General features: G+C 44.5%; 1 protein-coding gene across 2 annotated transcripts in view; it reads right to left on the bottom strand.

Annotated features, from left to right (window-relative positions):
• Dock1 (dedicator of cytokinesis 1) overlaps positions 1-25,831 on the bottom strand; it is a 484,316-nt gene that overhangs the window by 143,180 nt on the left and 315,305 nt on the right. For both annotated transcript variants that reach the window (XM_051193215.1, XM_051193217.1), the window contains exon 29: positions 23,011-23,105. In XM_051193215.1, coding sequence (XP_051049172.1) covers positions 23,011-23,105 — 95 coding nt within the window. The remainder of the gene's footprint in view (positions 1-23,010; positions 23,106-25,831) is intronic.

Here is a 25,831-nt window from a genome sequence, read left to right as displayed (position 1 = left end):
AAAACTAACAATAGTTTCCTGTTGGGAAAGAAAGAGGTAGAGATGAAAGTATGCAAACACCTGTTTATTGTCTCTGAGCCTTATAATTATAACAAAAATGATGATAGAATCACTAAAAGTCAAAAGCAATATGAAATCATTCTAAATGTCAGAGTGGTGACTGTCACTCATGGGACTCATTTTGTGCACCTGAAAAGCACAGACCTGACTGGGACGTGCTGGCAGGATAAGACAAACAAAACAAGCTTGGCACAAAGTGATACATTGTCATCTAAAAATGGACCTAAGACATGTATATTTTCTATAACATCTTGTACTCTGTATAAAATTCACTATGTACAATACACATCCATAATACATGGAACACCCTAAGGACTGCGAGGCACATGCCACATGTAATACCTTTAGCTCTTAGAAACATTACCACATACAACACTCTAGTGATTATGAACAACATATCTCATGTAATATACTTAAGACTGTGAGAAAATACAACACCAAGACATTGTGAAAAACATACCACATAGAACATCTTAAAATAAGAGACACACTACCTAACACCTTGACAAGTATGAGAAACACATTGCATATTGCTCCCTCCCAAATTACTTGTAGTTTATTTAGATTCTGAATTGATGTAGACAAAATATTCATAAATTAACAGGTTTTTTTTTTTTTGAGGGACATTAGTGCTTTGTGGTGATGTGATAATCTTTTGTTTATGAAATAGAACTGAAATATTCATGAATAGAATGAAGCAAAGCCTGAATGATCTTAAGAATAATGGTGAAAAATGACGGTGTGATAATAACTACAAGCAGCTTAGCCTGGCTTGACAGTAGCTAAGGTTAACAGATGGTTCTAGGAGACCTTATTCCACTCTACCTTTCTCCATGTATGAAAGCTCCCTTAATAGAACGTTATATAAATCAAAACAAAATGCCATTTGGATTAACAACTCCTCACAAGAAGAGACACACTATCATCCAGAGACACAGAATCCCAAAGATGGCATGATATCTACAAAATGCTGCTAGAAAATAAGGGTATAAGACTCAGATTCTAAATCTGAAGTTAAATGGAAGGCCTCTTCAGACTACCAATGAAGAAAGACTCTCAAATCATAGGATCCTGATAGTTCTCAAGCAGAAAAGTAATGATCGCAGATGGGCAGAGAGGGCCACACCAAGGCTCATCACCTCCTTTACATGAGAAGAGCATGGGTTGCAGGGTTGAAATCATCTGAGAGACTGCAGGAAGGCAGAATGGCAGTGGGCATCTTGGGAGACCACTGTCATAGGAAGCCTGCTAGAAAAGCACACAGAACAACCCCATGAGCCAGCAAGGGAAACACCTGCCTTGGTTTCTGAAAGATGGTTTGGAAGTAGGAAGCCAGCCCAGGCTCATGAGAGGCCCCAATGTCCAGTCAGCTTATTGATCAGATCAATATACCCATTCCAGTTCACAGAGCCTAGATGGTGGTGGTCTATTGGGCCCAAAGCCTCCACACTCATTCAAGAGTATCCCTAGTCCATGATGCCCTTTTGCTTGTTCCCAGCAACATTATGAAGAGCCCTGGCAGATGGCTTGAGTTCATGTGATGCCATGCTTGTGCCGGGGGGGGGGGGGGGCAACACCCGCACTCCCCAGTTTCCAGATCCTGCTGTCTACTGGAGTGGAAGCAACAGCCCCACCTGCAAGTCTGGGGAAGCAGGAAGTTTCTACTGGAAGCCAGAAGATGTGGTCATTGGCTTGCTCCTTCTGCTATTGCTCATAGTAAATGTGTACACTGAGCACGAAGTTCAGTACTCCAAATTGAGTCACGATTGCATGATGCTTGAATGTAAATGCAAGCAGGATTTGAAATTAACTACTTTCCACAGATTTTTCAAAATGATCTTAGATTTTCTTTGCTAAAACAATAGGCTCAGTTATTAAGGAAAAGCCCAGAAGAGGAATAAAGGAGGCAGAGCTGGGCCAGCAGGCATTTAAACACCACAGGACCAGAGCAATGCAGTCCTAACCAGAGAATGAAAGGTTACCTGCATCACTGAAGCAGCCCCCAAATTTCCTCTAATGTTGTTTCAAAAATTGAATTGAATGGATCACTTGAAACTACAGTGAGGAGATTAATTCATGAGAGGTGATGTAGTAACATAGACATTTTTAAAGGCAATTTGACACATATTGAAATCATGCAGGAAAAGATGGAATATGTGCAAAACATTACACCACAAACACCAGACACAATTTCAGAAAGCCATCTGAAGTGAGATGGCAAAGAGTAACACACACACACACACACACACACACACACACACACGACAACTGAATATACCTATTGATATGCAAATATTGTAAAATGCTGGTAAACTGCTTAAGAAAAAGGTTAAAGGCTGGAGAAATGGTTCAGTGCTTAAGAATACCAGGTGCTCTTGCAGAGGACGCAAGTTGAAGTCCCATCATCTATATGGTGTCTCCAGTTCCAAGGCACTCAACATCCTCTTCTGACCTCTATACCCAGCGCACACATAGAGTACACACACATACACAAATTAAAACTAAATCTTTTTTTTTAAAGGGATAAAAAGATTAAAATCCAATAAATGCAGAGGGCTAAAGCAGAAGTTATAAGGAAAGTGAATGAACTATTTTATATTGCAAACAATTGAAGAAATGCTAATTTAATCAGCATAAGAGAATTTTCATCATCACATTAAATAAACTTTTCTTGTTTAAGATAATACTGGATTCTGGCATGGGTACAGTAAGTGGGTAAAGTCCTTTTGGAAAGCAATTTGACAGTGTGTATCGAGCCCTAGTAATCCCACTTCTGGGAACGAATCCTAGGAAACAATCCAAAATATAGAAACCATACGCACGAATGCGCTCCCTACAATGTTATCTGCAGCAGATGTAACTTGAGAGCAATTAAATGCACACAGAGAGAAGATGGGCTGGCAAGTGGTCCACCCTTTGGGCTGACTCCTGTAGAGCAGAGGGTGGGGGGGGGAGTAGGAATCCAAGTGAAGATGAATGCTTGGTGCATGGTAAGGAAAAAGTCTAGCACATCCAAGTTATATTGTGATGGTAAAAAAGTACACAGAGAGCTCAAACTGTAGGAAACTACAAGAGTTTCCTGCAACCCTGAAAGACCACACACTGTCCTCAACTATGTAGTCTACGGACCAGTACAGAGTGGTGTAATTCCGTCTAGACTTAACACATGACCCACAGGAAGGAAACAGTCTTCAGTGGTCCTCCACTTTGTAAGGTATCTCCCAAAAGTTTCTCTGACCTCCCTGGTGAGAAATCAGATCAGGACAGCAAAGCAGGGCTGAGCTAGCCGCATTCAGGTGTTCTTTGGGACCTAAAATCACAGAATGATTTGTTTCCCTTTTCTAAAATCACATCTGCCACTAAGAAGTGACAGCTGGCTGTCACCAGAACAGAGCTGGCTCTCAAGAAGAAGCATGAGAGAGCAAGCATGGGAGGGGAGGGGTGAGGAAGTGATGGGAGCAGCATTTGGTAGAAATGGGTTCACACCACCTTCAATATAATCCTTGCAGAGTTCTGACCACAGTTCCTCCCTAGGTAGGCTATCTACCAGGGTGAAGGCTCCCTCAGGTCAGGTTCTGATGACTTAGAGTGAGGAAAACCCATCCCTTCTCAGGCTCACAAGAAGGACTTCATCTTAACCAAGGAGCAAGTCCACTTGCCTGGGCCTTTGGCCTCTTCTAAAAAGAACAGCAGGACAACAGCCCAGGCAGTCACTCAGATGGCCATGGATGGATTGCAAGACTAGAAATCCTAATAGGATTTCTGACCTGTGAGTAGAAGGACAGGATGTTGCTGGTAAGTCTTGTAACTATCAAAGCAATGGAGTCTCCCTTGCTTATCTTTGGTCACAGCCACAATCTGGCAAGGTTTTATATGTGTCAGAAAGTCTAGAGCTGATTAAGCCAACAGAGGCTAACTCGATTCCACAGAAGAAATCTTAGCCTTTCTGGGGTATGAGAATGAGCAGAAGAGGGGGTACCTCTGTTGGAGTGGGCAGGGCTTAGTTTGTTGCAAAGGAACAGGGTGTGTCAGTCCACCCATAAACCATGTAACAGAGCTCCCCACAGCAAGAAAATCCAGAGGGAGTTTTAGTGGTAGAAGAACATCCATGATATACCTACCACACACTCTTCAGCAGCAGGTTTGAGCATCCACTGAGTGTCAGGCTCCATCCCATTTTCAGAGAAACAAGATAAGCAAGGCCTGCTTTAGTAGGCAGAAAGATGGTCAAAGGCCCTCTCCTCATCCCTCGTGATGCTGTGAGTATATTATGCATGGAGACCAAGGCAGCAGGCAGAATCAGGAACCATGCTTAGGAAGCTTCCACCCAGTTCTTATCCCTTCCTGCCATACAATGTATCATCCTTGGGTTCTTACATATCTTTCCTGAAATAGGAATTCTTCCAGAGAGAAAGTAAGGGGCAAAAGAGGAAGGGACATGGGAGAAGATAAGAAGGGTAGAGTGGGAGAGATAGAGAGAAAGGGATAGGGGTGCATGGCTCACATGTGGAATAGTCAACAACTGTGAAAATCACAATGTATTCTTAAATCTAGTCCCCAAAGTCACACTGAATCTAAACCTGCAACTGGGGAAGGCCCAGGCATCTCATGAGGCTGTGAAGCACAGGCTTCTTTGAACCAACATCTTCCCCATGCTAACGTGGTCTTGAGGTACCCTATAGTTAGGAAGCTCAAGATGACATCAAAGTCCAGCCTACAACAGGTCTGATGCTTTCTGCTGGCCTCCAAAAATCATGGGTACCCAGGGTCACTTTCTTGGTAGTGCTTGTGAAGCAATGGGCCATGGAATGAGAAAGAGAACAGAAAATGATGAATAGGAAAGTTTGGCCAGGAAATCCCATAGCTGTTCAGCATCTGTGGCCATGGGCAGCATGGCCTTCTGGCCAATAGGGAGATTTTCTTCCTAGGCACTCTGGAATGACAAGTCCTTTTCTGTTCCTCTAGGAAGGTCAAAAATTATCATTTACAAATTCTCCCTGCAAAGAGCATCTTCATGTTGGGGCGCAAATGTCACTGTATGGGGATGTATACTAAATTCAGGGTCATTTTCTCAACAAGACACAAAACTACTCAAGGCCATGATAATTTGCTGTGCCACGGTTCAACAAGCTAATCCTTCTTTCTTGCTAACTTCTTACCAATTACAACTTTGGCGTGCATTTTAGGGCTGCCAAGGTTTTGTGAATTTGCTTCTTAGAGGACATTAAATAAATCCACTTTACAATTTAAAAATAAAATTACATCGGGACAAAGCCCTGGAGCCTCTATTTCTAGCCAAACTGAAAATATAGAGGACCAGGCCCCCTTTCCCCAAATCAAATAAAGAGCCAAGGCAGTTATTGAAAACAAATACTTGCTAAATGGAAATATATTAAACGTGGCCTTACTGTAAATTCCAAAGGAATAGCTGGATAAACTAAACAGTGTCGGCCATCGCTAACTCAAGGAAGGAGGAAACATGGACCTCTGCACTTCTTATAAATGGAAGAGCTGAAAATGTTTTGTCTTGATGAATTTGTGTGTGTGTGTGTGTGTGTGTGTGTGTGTGCGCACACGCATGTGTGCACACATTTGCTTGCACACACACATGATCAATATGGAGACCATAGGGAAACTTAAGCTGTCAACCTAAAAAACACAGTCCATCTCTTGCAAGCCAGGGTCTTCCCTGGCCTAACCCACCAAGGTAGGCTTGGCTGGCTGGCAGCAAGCCCCACACATCAGCAGTGGGATTACAAGCTTGCTGTACCACACTGGTCATTTTCCCCTGGATTCTGGGGACTGAGCTATCTCTCTCCCCAGCCTGTGAGATAGTCTTGATTTACCCCACTTTAGAGTAAAAGAGATAACCGAAGAAGAGCCACCTCTGCAGTTCTAAGGCAGCACTTGGAAGACTGGCAAACATTGCGGAAGGACAGCACTGTGCATCTTCACCACACACCATGCCTTGCCTGCACAAGATCGCCTGAGGGGTTGAGGACAGAAGATCTATGCCCTGAACATGCTGGTGTCAACGTTGTCTGCAGGAGGCTGAGTGCCTGGGAGAACAAAGAGCAGATCTCACACCCCATCCCCAGCAGCTCATGGATGGGTGAATTCCCATCATTCCACCTTCACTTTTCCAAGAGTCCGGAGTTGTCCCAATGCAAGGTAATGAGGACGGAGAGCTGGATGTGTGAAACATGAAGTATTTTTGTCTAACTTGAAAAGAAAATCCTTACAGGAAAAGAAAAGAGATTCACTACCAGCACATTTTACTCAAACAAAAGAACAAAAGTTTCTCTCCTTACCATCCCCCCACTAAAAAAAGGTATATGAAATAAATTTCCAAAACTACAGAAATTTTCTTGAAAAAAAAAAATGTGTGGTATTTGATTCAATGCTAAGGTCACTTTCTTACCATTCTGCTGTAAGGAGATATTTGGGGGGCAGGGGGAAAGCCACTGCTGTGGGCGAATGAGAAATGAGGGAACGAAGCAAATATTGCCTTTGCATGCGATAATCCTTTATAAATTGCTGGGCACGTCCGTCCCTCTTGAACCATGAGCAGGAGGAGGGCTGCAGCACCCTCTCACCACTGCAGTCTGGCAGGAGCTGGTCTGGCAGCCCGGGCTGGGAGCCTGTCTTCCCTGCCCCATGCAAAGCACACTGAGCATGGTGAGCATAGGCACAGGCAGTGGTGGGCACCACCAGATTTCAATGAATCTCAGCTATATATGCATGCCCAGACATCTGCTCAGCTGGCTGAGGAGAGGGGGTAGTGGTACAAAGCAGGCAACACAGGCAACACAGTGACTATATGGCCTGACAACCTCAGGCTGGCCCTTTCCTCCATGGGACCAACAAAAAAAAAAAAAAACAAAAACAAAACAAAACAAAAAAAAAAAACAAACATGGCAGAGAAGATATAATGGAGTAGGGGTGGGGGTATGAAAATGAAATGGGGATTTTAAAAGAAGGGAGTATGCTCTGGAGCCAGGAAAACACCATTCCAGACTGACTGATTAGCCAGGAGACCTTGCTGTGCCCAGAGAAGATTATCAAGGTCAGCTCCATCACCCCTGCAGTAAGGACCACAAGACCTGACCTCTGTAGCTACCAAGAGGGTTTTAAATATAGTGCCAGTGTGAAGCACAGCCAAAAAGCTCAATAAATGCTAAATGCTTTGCTATAAATTTCATTATCTTTGAAGAGAGTCTATATAAAAGTCACACAGAAGTCTAACCATGTTCTCAAACACCACAAATATGACTTACTGCGGGCAAACATGCATTTAGATTCATACCTGTACACAGAAAACACGGCACCAGAAAATTACCAACTATAAAGCAGGAAGCAGAGTGTATGTCAGTCCACCAAGTATTTCCTGGGAACCTGGCATGTTCAAGGCTTCTCTATCAGCTACAGGGGGTCAGGGGGAGCAGTGGCTCCAAGAGGCTGTGTGCACTCAGATATGCTTCAGTTTGTTCAATGCCTAAACACTGCCACTGATTCTGTTTGGCATTCAGGAAATACTACACATGGTAAACAATGCTCAGGGCATCCTACAGCTTACCAAAATAGGTGACTACACTTGGACCAGAAAGAATTGCCCCTGTGGAAGGAAAACAAAATATCCTCCCCCCATCACTACTCAGCCCCCTCCCCTGACCTGACAGGCAAGAAAGTACTTTACCTTGTCACAGAGCACTCAGGCTCAGTGCCCTGGGATTGGGGAAGACTAGAAAGCTGTGTAGTTATGTTGGCCACTTCTAGGAGTTTCTGAATTTAGTTACCCAGTGCTCCCTCACCTTTGCTTAATTCCCTCAGACTAGATGGGAGATGTCAGGTGGAAACAGAGCTGAGCTTCTGGTCCATTGAACTCAACTCCCAATTCCTTGACAATATTTTCCGACATCTTCAAGAAAACATGTTAAGATTTATTTCTGCTATGATGTGTATGCTCATGTGTCTGTCTGGGGGTACGTGTATGTGAGTGAGATGCTCTTAGAGGCTAGACGCATCGGGTGCATCCCCAGGTGCTGAGCTGCAGATGGTTGTGAGCCACCTGAATGAATGCAGGTAATAGAACACAGTCTTCTGCAACAGCAGTGTTTGCTCTTACCTGCTGAGCCATTGTTCTAACTCCATTTTCTTGTATCTTAAAGGAAATATGAAAACTTTTTTCATATGAAATATGAAAACTCTTTTCCTGAGGCTCTAGAAGCTCAGCTATCACCCACCTTTCAAGGGCTCATGAGTAACAGCAAACCCAGCAGTGGGAGAGCTGCAGAGATTTACTCATTGGAACATATGAGGGTCTACTTGAGCAAGGCAAACACATGCCATTTAGGTCTCCTCCTTCTAAAAGAGGAAGTGTATACATTTAGGGACACCTACATGCAAAATTGCCCACATTCAGCTCTGATGATGAGGTGCTGTCCTAGTTTCACTTCTGTTGCTTTGACAAAACACCCTGGTAAAAAGCAACTAGCGGGAGGAAAGGTTCGTTTGGCTTACAAGCCAGGTTACAGTCTATCTTTGGGGGTAAATCAAGGAAGGAACTTCAAACAGCTAGTCACATCATATACATAGTCAATACCACAGAGAAAGATGAATGCATATGTGCTCACTTATTTGTGGTGAGCTCAATTTCTCTGCTCTTACACAGTGCAGAGCCACCTACTTAGGGAATAGTGCTGCCCACAGTGGGCTGATCCCCACATCAGTGAGCTTAATCAAGATAATCCCCACCACCACACACAGGCCAATCCAATGTAGACTCTTCCCAGGGACACTCTTCCCAGGTCACTCTAGGTTGTGTCAAGTTGACAATTAGGTTATCCATCCTAAATACTAATTTTATTTTAACAGAACACTTCCTTTTAACCTATATGATATAGGTTAACTGAGTAACAAGAATATGAAATTCCATGGGTGGAACAAAGCATTATTAACAAAGGTATTATGTATGCACAGTTCCCTACCTGATTCATGCAGTTACATCTGTTATCATACTTTTTGTTATTTACTGCAATATTATGTAGGACACAATAGGGCACTGGTAAAAATCTGCATGGGGTTCAAAGTCCTTTGCCAGTTGCCTTCAGTTCTTACTTGGCTTCTAAGGCTTGAGTTGGCTCATTGGGGGTACCCAATCCCAGGAAGGCACTGTGAGATCTACACCAGTACATCTGCACTAAGATCAACAAACCAACAAGGAAGCAGCCTGACTGCCAGTGGCCTTTGGGAAGTGGGTACACATTTATATATGATGAGGGTCATTATAAAGCTCATCTGAGTTGTACATATTATCATTATTATTTGCAATGATAGGGGTTGAAGACAGAGTCTCATACATGCTAGGGAAACACTGTACCATCTAGCTATGTCCCCAGTCCTATATGTATTAGCGTTTTTAAAACTCAACCATCTTAACAACTTTCTGATAAACAACTGGGAATATATTTGGTTGTATTGGATGACATTATTCCACAATATTGTTAAGTACAGAAAGTGTATCCAAGGCCAGTGCTCCAAACTTATCTCTGGACTACGATCCTTTTCTAAAAGGGAAACTAAGTGTGTGCCTTGTGAGATGGGCTTCCCACACAGAGGCAGCTGAGATGGGGGCCTCTTAGTCATGGCTACTGGCACTAATAGTGTACAAGCATGATCAGTACAATGCATCTAGCCCATTGGATTCCCCAGCATGGTGTGTGCTAATCAGCGGCTCACTAGCTCTAGGGATATATATCTTATGTCTCTGATGTACTAGGAAGTCAGCTATGGGGAATGGTCTGTGAAACGTACCACCATGTGATTTCTACATTCCCTTCCAGCGCTCTGCTGTAGAGAAACTGGAAATGCAATGGCCTCTACCAAAGAGTGATTGGACTAATCAAAGTTTCATTTTGCTGCCTCTGAGACTGTTTGGCCCAGACGAAGGAGGCCTGAGAAGATATGTGTTTTATATACCTCTGGACAAATGGAAAAGGGATGGGAAGTTGTGAGTCACCTGCCTGAAGTACACCATAGCTGGGTCCTGGGATATGAGAACACGAGGATGGAAGACAAGAAAAGAAACAGGAAGCAGGGCCTCCCAGGAATTTCAAACTGGGGCAAAGGAGAAGCAGCAAGGCATCTGGTCTGGGAAGATATCTGAGTACTATGCATCTGGTTTGGGAACAGAAAACTAGCAATAGAATGATATAATATATATATATATATATATATATATATATATATATATATATATATATGTCACCTCTTTGGGGATCTCTGATTCCTTCATCCCTTTCCAGCCCCAAGACCAGGCTGCTATGTATACCTGCAGAGGAGGAGCCAGAGAGGGCTATTTTTGAGAAAACAGTGGGTTTTGATGGTTAATAGGGTTTGCTGAGGCTTAAAAGACAAAATCCATCTAGAAATGTTCACGGGAGGGTGACTTAGTAGCAGTTATTTACAGCGATATATCTTTTTATACTCCGGTACTCATGAGTCTCTCCCAGACATTATGCAATACAGCATGAGTCTCAAGGTGGTGGCACATGGGGCCACCCATGGTGAAAGGACACATGGTAAATGACCTAGGCAGAGTTAACATGGGCAACACATACATACAGATGAACCCAATCACCCATTACTTCCTTGACCCCTTACTGCTAATGACTAAGCTTCAGTCTTAAACAGAAGCCACATAAAGTTTTCCCACATTTGTATACATGTTGATTCTGTCTCCCCAAGTGTCAGTAAAACAACTACTCTCCTAGCCCTGTTGCTGGTGCTATTCCAACTTTCCTCAACTCCACCCTCTGCCTCATCTTTTCCTTCTTCTATCAGAATACTCTCAACACCTCTCTACCACCATCAAAGATACAGGAAATATAGAGAAACCACTTTGGTATCACAGGTCCCTAAACACACCCTTTCAATGAGCAAAACACCATGAAACCCACCTAGGGCAGCCCAAGGTCAGTGCGCACACCTGTTAACCCCACAGGGGGTAGCCATGATTGACATCAGCAGTGACCTCTACCACAGCCACTTCCTTGGGTCACATCTGTTTATTTGCATGAGTTTTTCTCCTGTCATTGGCTCCCATTCCCAGTTCCAAGTTAATGTTTTTATCTGTTCAGCCACAGGGACTCCCAACTACCTCTCCTCCCCTTCTCTAGCTACATTTTCACCCCAGGGCATCTTGATAGCATCATGTAATTGATAGTGGCACCCTGAATTGTAACTTCTAACTTCCAGTTTCTCTAGCTGGAGCCTTCTAGTGTTTGTCTCCTTAGAGTCTGCAGATCATGCATTCCTTACCTAAGGGCAACGGGTGAACATCAGCTCTTTGGGGAGACCAGCAAAAAGATTACAGTGTTTAATTTTCTTCATAATTAAGTGGAAACTAAGTGTAATTCTTCTCTGTAGGAGAGTGATGGGGGGGATGGTGGAGAAATACTGAGCAAGACTGGAAACAGAGCTTGGGAATACCCCAACATTGTTAATCTGCATCCCCACCACATTGAAAGACCTGCCAATCTCCCTTGGCTACACTTGACAATAGGATGCCTTTTCTCTGACTCTTGACCCATTTTATTCTTTGTAGCCAGACCATAACAAGTTTCTTTGGTCCTGCCTGGAAAATACTCCAATATCCCATTTTCTCCTCTACAAAATGACCCCTCACTTTAGGATGAAAACGTCTGAGATCTAGATTATTCTAGATGCTTCTTGTCAACTCTTCAGCCTGTACTCCTGTCTATGCTCCTTGATTTGATGTCTCTAGGAAGCCTAACTTTAATATCACTTTTATGTTCTAAAGTCTGGATTTCCAAACAAACCCTGGAACTACCTGTAGTCAAAAGATCCTTCTTCCTGCCCCAGGTGCTCACCTCTGACTCCTGTACACATCTATTTAGATATAGTTTCTTTAAGCTGTAAAACCACTCCAATTCCATCCTGTAGGCAGAACATCAGTGAGAAATAGAGCAATCTGTTTTGCAATGATTTCTGGCAGGTTTCAACCCACATCATAATATCAGGAAGGAGTACCAGATTCTGACTTATGACCAAACCACATTTACTTGTAAGAGCATCTCATAAAAGATCAACACTCTATACTCTCGGAATCCCCCTTATGTCCTAGGTTTAACATCAAAGACAAAGACATCTACCCACTCTTCAGTTTGCTCCTTACGCCTCACCTCCAAATCACCTGCAGGCTAGTAGCTGATTAGAGGCCCTTTCTCCCAGTTACCCAGTAAAAAATCAGTCTGAAGAAGCGAAGCAGACTCCTGACCCCTTAGTCCCAAGGATACTGGGGAGAGTGGCTAGGAGACAGCCATGGGGTGGCAAGGGCTGTGCTTGGGGGCTTTCAGAGGAAGAGCTAAATCTGCCACCTACTGCTCTTTCCAGGAGCCTGTGCACCCACAGCACTGCCTGACACTCTCCTTTAGGGCAAAGGGAGATGCCTATTGAGATGTGAAGGCCAACGGCCCCAACAAAAAGTGGAAGGCACTTACAGTTCAGCACCCACCAAAGGAACCCAGGCTTACAAAACATTCATTGTCTCGTTAAATCCCATAGCCTTCCCCAAGGCATCACAAGGACAGAGTTGAAGGTGGTAATGTTATGGGACACTTACCCTCCAAAGAGAATCATGGGTAAAAGAAACCTATGTGCTTCACCTTGGAAAAGTAAAGGGCTTCACTTTGGAAAAGTAAAGGGCCCTCCGACCAAACTTTACCTGTGTACTCCAGCCAAGTAGCTCCTGTAGGCATCTATGCAACCACATTGATGTAGGCACCAAAGTCAAAGCAACCACAGTAACAAGTTAGACAAACAAGGGGCACAGGTCCCTTCTTCCTGGGAAAAACACCTAGGCAAGAGGTCCAGGCATGGAGAGACTTCCTTCCCCTAATGGGGGTGGTGAGTATTTATTTAGATATATACAAATACAAACAACCAGCGCGATCCAGCTCTTCCCAAGAGCCTGTACACCCACAGCACGGAGCCTGTTGTCCTGGGTCTACAGGATGAGAAGAGCTTGCTGCCACACCACTCATAAATAGCAAGGGAAGAAGAGCCTGTGGTGTGGGCTTTTGTTTTGGACCATTAGAATCCACTGAACTGAAAAGATCAAGCTGTCAGAGTTCATTTTCTTCCTAAATCAACCAAACTGTAGAATAACACAAAATATTTCACTTTACAACATAATTTGTATCTTCCATTTACTCGCAGCTCTGGGAATTTGACAGGTACAATATTAAGTAAAACCCCTTCTCTGAGGCTGTATTGGAAAGGTTAACCATGAAGAAGCCAGCTCCAGCAGTCAGCAGCTCTCTGCTGCTTATGAGCCCCCAACAATAATGTTGGTCTGAGCCGGCTTTATGGACACAGATCTGCAAGCAGATGGTGCAGGGAAACTTGGGACAACTTGCGATTAAGGGAATTCACTAATTACTAGATAGTCAGGAGCAGAAGAGGGAGTCTTTGCTCACTGCACCCTGGCATCTAAAATAATGTCTTTGTGGACTCAAATACAAAGCATATGTGCACCTCATTTCTATAGGGAAGGTTTCAAGTGCTTATCAGTTGACCTGTTGGCATTTCCCATGGGTTGCAGATGTAAATGAATTGGTGCTGGCTACACCAGAAGGAATACTATTGACATTCATGATTTTAGATTGTCAGTCACATAATCATTGTTGAGTACCTACTATGTGGTAGGCAAGACATCCTGCAGCCTCTGAGGTTGTCCAGAGAGATGTCAAACTTTCCTATAAAATACAGTGACTGCCAAGTGAAGGGCTCCTGTGAGATAGAGGACACTGCCGCCCTGTTCACACTCTGATTCTCTGAAGGAATTACAGTGAGCACTGTTGTAATTTCTTTCCAGAGTTGGCTATGCATCCCACATTTACATTCTTAAAATCTGAGACCATGGGGTCAGGTTGGACTGAAGATGGAGACAATACATCATTCAACTTTATTTTCAATCTTGTGACCAGCAGACAGATAACTGTGGACTTCCACATTTATTATTTAAGACAAGCTTGCTGGAAAAATGTGAAGCTTTACTACCTGGACAGTCACCAGAGATGACTCCATTCAGTGTCTTTCTCCAAGTCTTCAAGACAAATGTCAACCAACAGAAACATGTGAGAGAAAAGCTGCCATTACTGAGCTGAGAAAGGCATCCACAGTACACACATACTTGTACAAGGCTCTTGCCTAGAACTCGTGAGTAAGGAGCTGTTAGCACACGATATTATCCCCATATCCATAGAAATGGCTATGGCCATAGTTCCTGTGGTTACTTTAGGTTGGGCTTCAGTGACATTCTCTGTCCACTTTGGCCCATCCATTCCCATAACACTCCTTCCATTTTTGTTCCAATTCTTAGTGAAGAAGTTACAGCCTAGGGTAAAATTTCCAGACTCATTAAAGTTGATTAAGGGAGGAGTGTGGACTTGACAAGGTGGTCTAGTCTGATGCTGTGATAAAAACACTCAGGCCACAAGCAACTTAGGGGGAAGAAAGGATTTATTTCAGCATTTGCTTTCAGATAGCAGTCCATCATTGGGGAAGTTAAGGCATGAACTAGAGGCAGGAGTTAAGTGGAAATGTTAAGTGGAAATCAAGACTCTGCTTGTCAGAGCTCTCTCTGGCTCATGAATAGCCATCTTTCTTATATAGTCCAGGCTGACTTGCATAGAGATGGTTCTACTCAGAGTGGCTGCCTCCTACATTAATCATTAATCAACTGATTCATCTATTGCTGTAATAGAATACCATGACCAAGGCAACTTATAAAAGCTATTGTTTATTCCATTGGGTGCTGTTGTTGTGAGGGTCAGGAGCATCCCTGAGCTGTTCTCAGTAGATGTCATCAGCTCTCTACCCGCTACATGTAGTAGTGGGGGAAATCTCCACTTGTTCAGAGAACAAAGGACACTAAGGTATAGCTAGGCTTCCTAGAAAGCTTAGTGGCTTTGGTTTCCCTTCAAGATTTTTGTTGGTTTGTATGCTTGCTTGCTTTGGACAATGTCTCACTATACAGTTCACACTGTCTCTCATCTACTGCATAGCCTGAACTGACCTCAAACTTGGATCTTCTTGCCTGAACATTCTTAGTTGTGCACCAACTTCAGACACTCTCCTCCTGTATACAATTTTCTAGGTTCCAGGAGTGTAATGAATGAGAATTTAGGACAGGTCTAACCTTTGGGGGATGGTTGGGAGAGGTGGAGGGGAGTCTTCAGAAAGCTATGTGGAAATGTTTTCCCTCCATTTTGTTTGTATCCTAGAGATGCTTCATGCACAGGATAAAGCAGACACTTGGCGTCTGTCCTCACAGAGTACAGTGCATCCTCCACTGCTATGTGTCAAGGGGACAGCAGCCAGGAGGTCACAACATGGTGTGGAAGTATGCATAGCCCGGGCATTCTCCAGCAGATTGTGCCTTTTCTAACTTCCTCTGAAGTGAGCATCCCTAAGTAAGAGCCCCGAGAGCCCTTCATCACTGCCAGCCCTTGGAGAGCAGTTTGATTTTTCATCTTGGAATTAAATAAAGAGGCAATTCGAATCAACCTCACTGGTAGAAAATGTCTATGCTATGTGCTATAAATTAGTTATAAACAGCCAGGTAAAAATCAGAAAATGGTTTGCTTCAATTATTCAGAGGGCAAAATAATTAAAAATAGTCAAGAAACAAACAAACAAACAAAAACCTACAAGAGGAAGAAAATTCCAAGAGGTAGAAGGGAGTGGCCTGGTAATTTCTACTCTCAGGGGCTTCCTGGATGCACCAGTCTAAGCCCCATTCTTGGGCCCAAAGCTGTGTCTGGAAATCCAAACACACCAGAATGGTCAAACTCAAAGGATCACCCTGATTAGCCAGGGAAATGAACTAGGAAACTAAGGACCCCCCTAAGGGAGAGCCTGTGGTCTTTGTTGGAGCACATCTCAGCCTAAGCAGGTACCTTGGAAGGGTGAAGTTTCCAGAACACTTGAGTGTGAGCCAAGGTCACAGGAAGCATATTGAGTTCCTAGAAACCTTTCTTCCAAATGTTTGTGACACTGGGTCCCATAATGTCTTCCTTCATTGAAAGCTGGTCCCCAGCTTGTTACACTGCTGTGGTACAGATTCCAATGACAAAAGGAAAATGTAATTCTTAGGTGAGCTTACAACTAATGATTAAGCTGCCAGAAAAGCAAAGCCTGGCTACAGCTATGCAATATACTTAAGAGTTAGGCTAAATAAACACAAATTAACAGGTAACTAATATCATGGACCAAAGAATGAAGACGAGATAAAGTCAAATTAGAATCCCAGATTTCAGCTGAGAATGCTGTAATCCGACTTTCAAGGTGTGCAAAGTTTGTCAGCTGGGTCTTTGGTAGTCATCCATTGTGCAGGTACCTCCTCCTCCCCATCTGTCTTCCTAAGCCCTCAGCACAGTAAGGCCACCAATTACAGTTGCTCTAAGCAGGGAAACAAGTGGCAGTGTATTTGGGGACACTGGGTACTTGGGTACTTATAGTACTTGGGTACTATAAGTTTGCTTTCTGAGCACTGACACGATGTATTCTACAAAACCCAGCATTGCTAAGGTGGAATCCATTCTTAAGGCAGGGCCCTTGACTGTCCCAAGCACATGCCAGATTAACATTGGCAGAAAGATCAGCCAATTTGTCATTTCAGATACGGTAGCCCCAACAATATATTTTGCTGCATGACTTGTGGTGCTTAAATGCTCTACCATTAAGCAAACGAAATGAAATGAAGGAGGTCAGCAAAATCACCTACATTTGGGGCCAAGGAGATAGTTGAGTCAGTAAAGTGTTTGCCTGGCAAGTTCGAAGACCTGGGTTCATATCCTCAAAAGTCAAAAGGGAGGAGCTGATGTAATGGCACATCATTGAAATCCCAGTACTGGGGAGGCAGAGACAGGAAGATGCCTGCACCTTGCTGACTTAAGGGTTGGGTTCCAGGCCAGTGAATGATTCTACCTCAAAAATCAAGGTGAATGGCACTAAGGAATGACATCTAGGATGTCTCTTGGTCTCCACATGCATCTGTATACACATAGACAAGCACACCCAAACACAAAAATTTTATTATGCTTGTTAAGCTCATCTTTCTAATAGCCTCAGTTACAACCAACCCATGTTAGGGCCACTGCACTGAATGTCAACACCTCATGCACATACACTGAAATAGTGTATTCGTTTCTGTGGGAGGCAGTGTAAGTTCTCAACAGATGCTCTTCCTTGGCTGCATACTCACAGGTAAAGCTCCTCAGGATGAACAGTCAGTTTCCTCTGGTGAGTGACAAGGACCCTTCCCACCATTCAGTGACAATTTCGAAACCATTGTCTCTTCCTCCATACCTTACTTCCCAGTGCACTTCAGCTGTAGACTACTAGAAAGTTCCAAGTCCCCTCCATGGTTTTATATCATGGATTTTCAAAGTCTTCAGGGCAAATGTACAGGATATAAACCAGTTTATAAACAGAGTATCCTTTAGGCCCCAACTTGGCCTAGAAGAGACCAGTCAGCCTCAAACACAAAATCTATACTGACATGAAGGGATACTTGAAAATTACTGACAATCAGAGCGGTCAACATCAATGGTTCTGAGCAAGGGAGAGTTTTGATTTAACTTACTTTCCTCATGAGAGAGGTGGGTCAGCTCCTAGCAAGGTCTACGGGGGACTTTCAATGGGAATGGTATGGGGGAATTTCAATGGGGGTGTCTTACATTTTAAAAATTCTATCACAAGTGTCAATCATCATCGAAAAGTGCAGACACAGTTCTGCTACCTTCTCTGCAGTCAGAATGGACAGGAAGCTGAGTTCTACAGGACTGTAAAATCACCCCCCAGTAGCATCTTTTTCCTCACCTGCTGCAAGAGGAAGACATGCACCTCACAGGCCAAATGAAAGCAGTCCACAACATGCATTTCTCTGAGGTAAGGAAGAATTGCATCCCGTTTGACAGACTTTTACCTCTTATCAGGTCCCACCCATGACAAAAACTCTAGTGTGCATAATGGGTACACAAATAAAGTGCCATTGGAGTGATCCCAAGCCCAGGACCAGTGGAGACAAGGCAAATGGTCACATTCCCATCCGTGGCAGCTAATACATCCATGACACATAGTGTGCAGCTGTATGCTGTGTCATATGCACTCAAAGAAGCAATCAAGAAAAGACAGCCATGTGACAGCCAGGGCAGTAGAAATGCTTAGCAGTTGACTGGAAAGATCTGGGCTTCCAGTCATCCAGGGGGTTTCTAAGGAGCAAGTGCCCACGCTGGTCTGGATAAAGCCCTTCTAGAAGCCAGCACACAGACACACTGATTGCTTCTGAACTCTGCTTATCTTAAATGTCATTTTGACAGCTGGCACTCTCACACCCAAGCTAAGACCCATAATGCCAGGCCATCATTAGTCCGTCACTATTTTAACATAGAAACTAAGCAGTGGCTGGCCTTGGGATTGTTACTTAGTCCCAAGATCCTTGATTGACAAGCTGTTGCACCACATCAAGTGGGTACTGTCTTTAATTCCACTTTACAAGCCCTGAACACCAAAGGGCAGTTTGTTCACAGACAAAGCCAAACGAGCACACGGATATTTAAGAGACCAGAGAGGCTGATTTGGTCGATTTCTAAGCTGTGGGTGGTAAAACTCCCTGTCCAGCTGTGCCATTAAAACTTAAATACAGACCGTGGGAGCTTCTGGGAACCACAGTTTATTGTGTCAAGGGAAGGACAGCTACAGGGCAGGCGGGAGGAGTGATGCAAGCAAATCTGGCAAGGTGGGCATAATGAACTAAGGATACTGCTGAGAAAACGTATGTGATTGTTAATCTGGAATCTCAACTCGGAATTTAGAGTCACCATGGAGACAAGCCTCTGAGGCACTTTCTAGATTGGGACAATTAAAGTGGGAAGACTCAAGCCAAAGGAGCTGAGCACCTGCCTTCACTTTGCTCTGCTTCTTGGCTATGCACACATTGTGACCAGCTTCCTCACTGACACGGCTTCTGTTGCCACACCTACTGTGCCAGGATAGACTGCACCTTTCACCCATGAGCCAGAAGAGGCCCTTTCTCCCTGAAGTTGCATTTGTCAGGGATTTTCTCACATCAACAAGAAAAAAATAAAATGACTATACCATATTAGGTTGTAGTGAGGTAGCCTCGGCACTGCCCGCCCATGGGGGGTGGAGCTAAGGCGGAGGTGACCTGGGAGGGGCGGGGGGCCGGGGCGCCCTCTGGCGTGCCGGCAGGGGGCGGGTTGAATTTCCGGTGTCATCTGCAGGTGGAGTTTTTTCCCCCTGACTTCGGCCTATTTGTTTCCTGCCCTTTTCGCTTTGGTACTCTGTATAATTTCTACGGGAACATTATTTTAGTCCTTGTATGAATTTGTCCTTGAAGAAACTCACAGTAGGCTGGTGCATGGCATCCTCTCCAGCCACAGTGTTTAGTGGTGAAGAAAGAGGAGCAGCAAGCCTGGGCTGGGCAGAAGTCAGTCAGGTAAAGAGCAAAGCTTTATGCAAAGCCCGTGCTCCAAGGAGGTGTAAAGTACCATCCACATCCTCTTGGGCAGATGCGGGCACAGGTCAGGCAAGGAAGGAGGAGGGTACAGCACGGCTTAGAACCTGGCTCTGGGTAGTTGGCCTGGATTTAAATACCAGCTCTACTACTTCTTTTTGTGTGCTTATAACTTGCCTCAGTTTCCCCAAGTATGAATCCCACAGGCTTCTGAGAGTATGAGGACACATTGGCATATGACAGTCCCAACACCTATGTGTAGCTCACTCTTAGCCCAGAACAAGTGTATTAGTTAGGACTCTCTAGAGGGAACAGAATGGAGAGAATGAACTGACACATAGTATGCATGTAATGGCTACATATGGTAGTTGCTCAGTCCACGAGACTGAATATCTCAGAAGTTCCAATCTGGTGATGGAGTCCCAGAGAGGTTATAGTCCACCTTGTAATTCCAAAGAAGAAGGTTCTAACACAGCAAAGGAACAGCTCAGGGAATAAGATAGATGAATTTGCCAGTGAAAGCGTGGGAAGCAAGTAAAAAAAACAAAAGCTTCCTTCTTCCACGTGGCCCAGATTTTAGGGTGGGTCTTCTGACCTTAAATGATCAGATTTAGTGTGGGTTTCCACCTCAACTGGCAAAAAAATCCATGACAAATGGGCCCAACTTCTTGGGTTTAGGTGTGTCTACAAGCCATATACAGAAAGCAGCAAGAGAGAATGCGCACATTGTCAAAAGTGAAAAACTATAGCAAAGCTATCATTTAAGGAAGGAAGGGCCTCCAAACAGCTGTCTCCAAAGGGCTGTAAGTATCTGGCCCTCTAACCGGATGGAGGCAAGAGGTTTCTGTTTCATTCTCTCTTTGAACATCTCCCAAGTGCTGGGATTACAGGTGCATGCTCCCACACCCAGTCTCATAGAGCAGTGCTGGGGTCTGGGAATCAAGCCTGGGGTGCTTAGTGCATGGTGGGTGAGCATGCTCACAGCTGAGCTACATTCACAGCCTGGTGAGAGGCTCCCTTACACAATCTGACTCGGCTTCACCACATCATTGCTGTATATTCTGGACTTTGCATCCTATGGGGTGTGGGAATAACTTTCATAATCATTAGTGCCCACATGTGAAGTGCATCAAAAATGGGTTGCTTTTCCATCGGTCACCTTGGTCTGGATTTTGTCCCTGTGCAAAATGCCAACTGTGATTTTTTAGGGGTTAGAGTCTCTTCAAACATAAGAGCCTTCATATGGAGCCAAGTCAGGCACACATAAATAAGAACACACACATGTACACATGCACACACTTAGACACTTGCAAATGTGCAGAAAGCTCCAAAGGATGAAGCACGATCAGGTGGATCTGGTGACTCAGAGTATTTGATTTTGTGACTAGACAGTCTAGTGCAATACTCTGAAAACGATGGGTCACAGGCTGTGCAGACTGGATATTCACCCTGCCCCAGGATTGTCTTAGTACGTCAGCCTTGTGTACAGTGAATCAGAGGCCAGGGCAGAAGACATTCTCTGCACTTGGTGTCAACCGTCTTATACTCAGAGGTCTCAATGGCACTAATGGCTCACTGGCAGGAGCATATAGCTCCTTTTCTTCTCAGCTCATTTTCCTCAAAACAAAAGCCCGTGTCTAAGACACAGTGAACACTCATTACTGCCACCCACAACAGCTCATCACCTGCCTGGGCCAGTAGGGAGTCTCCAGCGAACAGGAAAAGGCTGATGCTGCTTAGTCAGTCCGCAACTCTGGGGACCATGAATCATACACTTCCTCACAGCACAAAAAACAACATGGCCCCAAACAGTCTTGGTGTCTCTGCACTCAGTGCTGTGTGGATGGAGCCAGGGACCACAATGATTCCTTTAGTTCTGGGGAAGCTGAGGCTTCCTCCAGATCAGGGTGGGAGGGAGGAGGTATTGGATGGTACAGCAAGAAGAGGGAATAATACCAGGATGACTTGAAAACTATCAACAACCTGTAGATTATAAATGCACCACAAAAGTAAATGTATAAGTATATTTTATCCTCTCCCCAAGACACTGGTGAACCCTAAAAGGGCACCCTGAGCTACAACTGCAGGGAACCAATCACATCGGAGTTGCTAGAAAAGTTACCACCAAGAAAATGGAATGCACAACCTGAGCACTGACTGGAAAATGGCTGCCCTTCTGGGAAGGCCAGAAGTCAGGTTCACCCATGGGGTCATGACAAGGAGTCCACAACTGCTACCTCCTCAACCTGTGCTCAGGGACCTGTTTTAGGTAATGCTGCCACGCTATCCCTAAGTCCTGGCCCACAGTACAATGCTTCAACATGGGTCTAAGACAGTGGGTTTGTTTTAGATATCGTTGTTGATTTGTTTGTTCTACTGATTGAAAAAGAGACCCATTGAAAACATTGTGTAGTGGTCCAGAAGAATTTGGGATTTCCAGTCACAAAAATAAATCCCAATGGCAAAAAAGTATGCTGTTGGGTTCAGGATGGGGGTGTCAAGAAATAGGCAAAGGACTAAAGTGACATGGCAAGTAGAAGGGTGGAGGAAAAGTTCCAGACTCCTGCTCCACAACCAATCAGGGATGGCTGCAACAGCCCTAGCTGCTGGCCAGGACCCCTCCTCCATCCTGCCCACCCCAAAAGATCTTGGCCACAGTAGTATCTGACTTGAGAAGTGCAGAATTCCCTCAGCGGAACCTTGGTAGAGGTCTGCTGGGAACTCAATGCCAACACTGTCCCTGCTGTTACAGGGGCCACAGAAACCAGGAAGGCCTTATTGTCATGGCTTTTTCCACAGGGTGGACAGAAAGGCAAAGCCAGGTAGGTGTGGTGATCCAAACCTGTTCTCCCCATGCTTGGGAGATGGGGACAGGAGGATCAGGAATGCAAGACCACATTTAGCTACATTGTGAGTTTTCCGGCAGCCTGGACTACATGGGACACCCCTCCATTCCCCCCTCCCCAAGAAAACAAAACAAAAAGAAAGAAAAAATATAAGCCATGGGGGAAACTACACGCTAACACCACAAGAAGCATGGACCTATCAGAAGTGTTAAAATACACACACCCAAGCCTCTCATCTCAGAACCAAACTGACCTCTGCCCACAAACAACCTTAATCCACAGACACCACTGAATTCTTGTCTCAGATTTTGTTAGTACCATCTGAGGGCAGTCCTGGCTCTTCCTCTCCAGGGGCACAGCCTGAGTGACTGAGCCCCACATTGGCATAAGGATACCCCCACCATGATCTCCATGTCCTCATCGCCATAGAAGCATGTACACCACAGAACAGGCAGAGCACAGAAGCACCGACACCTCAGCTGCTGGCCACACCACTGTTGCCACTAGATATGAGGGAGGCAGGATGCAGGCTGAACTTACTTGTTCTGCATGGTGTTCATTATCACCCAGTCAAAGGGGTAGACGTTCTTCCCAATGAGGTTCTTAAACATGATGAATGTCTCCATCAGAAAATCCTGCAACGAGACCACATGGCAGTGATGCAGCCCACCCATGAGGAGGGTGAACACTCTTCTCAATGATGAGATTATAAAAGACCCCATTATCTTTCGCTGAAGGAAAACATTCTAGAAGCAAATGAAGACGTATTTCACTGGGGCTGTGTACCGCGTCTGTCTTTCTGTTTACCTGGGCACCTTCTGCTTGAGATAGCTTTTTCAAGGATAGATATTGAAATAGTCTCTGGGAATGTCTTGCTGGCAGTTAAGAAAAGATCCCCAAGGGTTATAAATATACATTTGTGCCTTTTCTGCTTACAGGAAAATGTGGATTTTACAAACCCATCAGGCAGGCTGCGGCATTCCCTCATGTTTCTCCTAAATCCATTTTTCACTATCAAAACCCCAGAGATTGGTATATTTTGATCCCTACCCTTTCACTTTGTAATTTAAAGCTTGCCTTGACCCTCTGCACACATTCAGCATGCAGATGACCATCTGAGTTAAAGAGCCCTTTTGCCCAACAGCTCCATAGTGAAACACTCAGGAATGCTGCTGGAATCTCATGGTCTTTATGTGGTACTCCCAGATCAACATAGGGCAGCAAGAATCATGCCAATCACACACCCACAAGGAAGCCCTGGCCACAGCAAGCAGGAAAACATGTACTAGCTCCCCCGTGCTGGTTGGAATTAAGAAGAGGTCCTATTTGTAAGGACAAGTTTAATTTTGTTCTGTGATATTATCCTGAATCCTGACACAGTTTCCAGGGAAGTCCTCATGTGTGCTCAGGACCCAGGGGATGAGAGGGAGACAGACAAAAGGGAGTTACTTTAGAAAAGGAATTCAATACCTAGAGTTGGCCAAATGTGGACCTTTCTCATTGTGTAACTTATTGAATTATAATGAAGTGTTGGCTACCAAGGCTAAGGGAGAGAATGGAATTTATTAAACAGCCAACAAAGCAATCCCCTGGTGGGAAATTCTCAAAACACATCACTTGCAAAGAAGCACAGTTGGAACTTGATGGTGACCATCAGGTGATGGACAAGGTCCACATTCACAGGGGGCCTGTTCCAGTTTCATTTTGTTACGAGGAAACACTCTGACCAAAGGAAATTTAGATGAAGAACAGGTTTCAACACAACTTAATCATGCTGCCACTTAGCTTACCATTTTGTCAATTGGAACTTTGGATGGCCAGAGTGAATACTTTGTGAGCTCCATCTCTGCTCCTGTAGAATTGCTACCTTTCCTGCCCATCCCTCTCCTGGGCCTGATAATTGAGGTGCAGGGATGGGTTTACACTCTTAAGAGAGAAACCATCTTTTCCCAGCACCTTTTCTTTCCTTTCTAACTATCATAGGCCAGAACTAAAGTTAGTAGCTTAGTTGATATATGATGGAATTTGGCTAGTCAAACAAAACAGTCTGAAGTGGGAGATGACCTCTCACAAGGCTTACTTGTAAGGCTACCTAACTTAGTAGTTGAGGTGGTCCAAAGGACCAACTGATAAAGCTTAGCTGATGAAGCTTCAGAAACTGCTCTGCCAAAGCCTCGGGTACAGGAATATTAAAAGAAAGCTTCACCACTCAATCTTCATTCACTTCTTTTGCAGAGGGTGCCCAAGACAACAAGTGGTCAGCTCTGACAAAATCTGCAGGTATGTTCTGGGGAGCAAACAACTGTCCCCTCCCCCTCTTTCTCCCCATTAATTTGACTCTCAGCTGGAGGGATCATCCAGTAAGAGCTAGTACTGCTCTCACAGAGGATCCAAATTCAGTTCCCAGCTCCTATAGTGGATGGCTCACAACTGCCTGTAACTTCAGTGCCAGGAGATTCAATGCTCTCTGATGGCTTCTGTAGGCATCTGTTGTCACATGCCCCCCCCCCTCACACACACACACACAAAGTCACAGATGGAAGAAACAGCAAGGCAACAACAAGAGCTTAGAGACAAAACAAAGCTCAGGGTGGTGGTTCATGACTGTAATCCCAGCAGACTGAGCTGGGAGAACCGCAGTGAGTTTAAGGCTATAAGCAAACTGGACAGAGAAATCGGGATTCAACTCTGACCCTGGGGGGGGTGGGGGCTCTAAGAAATAAGCAAATGTGGGAAAATAAGGTGTGAGCCCAGTGAGAGAGGATGGCTGCCCCTCCCCATAGCACAATGGGGACCATTGCGTCAGTGCCTGCCCAGCCACTTAGCAACAAGCATGCCTATGGCAATGGCATCCTCTTTCTTAGGAGATTTGTAACACACACACACACACACACACACACACACACACACACACACACACACACAACACACACACACACACAGAGAGAGAGAGAGAGAGAGAGAGAGAGAGAGAGAGAGAGAGAGAGAGAGAGAAACTGCTGTTTTCCAGCTTCTGTTTGTGTGAAGCTCTATGTGATACATTGTTAGAGTAAAGAATACAAGCTATGCCAAAGATATTTGGATAAGGTGAGTGGATTGCAGGAATGTCAAACCTTGGTTTTGATGTTATACAATAGTTTTGCAAGACATTGCTGTCAGGAGGAACCAAATAAAGGGCATACAGAATTCATTCTATCCAACATAGTGGCCTCAGAATAAAGTTCACTCAAAACATAATTGCTCTGAAAACAAACAGGCAACAGAGGACAGAAAGTTGCTAGCATAGCCCAGAGGAGGTCCTGGATAGTGTGATAGCCCAGTGCCCCTTGGATACCTCCCACAGGAAATTCCTGCCCAACTT

This window comes from Phodopus roborovskii, unplaced genomic scaffold, assembly GCF_943737965.1.
Source record: "Phodopus roborovskii unplaced genomic scaffold, PHOROB, whole genome shotgun sequence".
In the NCBI taxonomy this organism is placed as follows: domain Eukaryota; kingdom Metazoa; phylum Chordata; class Mammalia; order Rodentia; family Cricetidae; genus Phodopus; species Phodopus roborovskii.
Note: the sequence above shows the minus strand (reverse complement) of the source record. Positions and strands in the feature narration are given on the sequence as shown.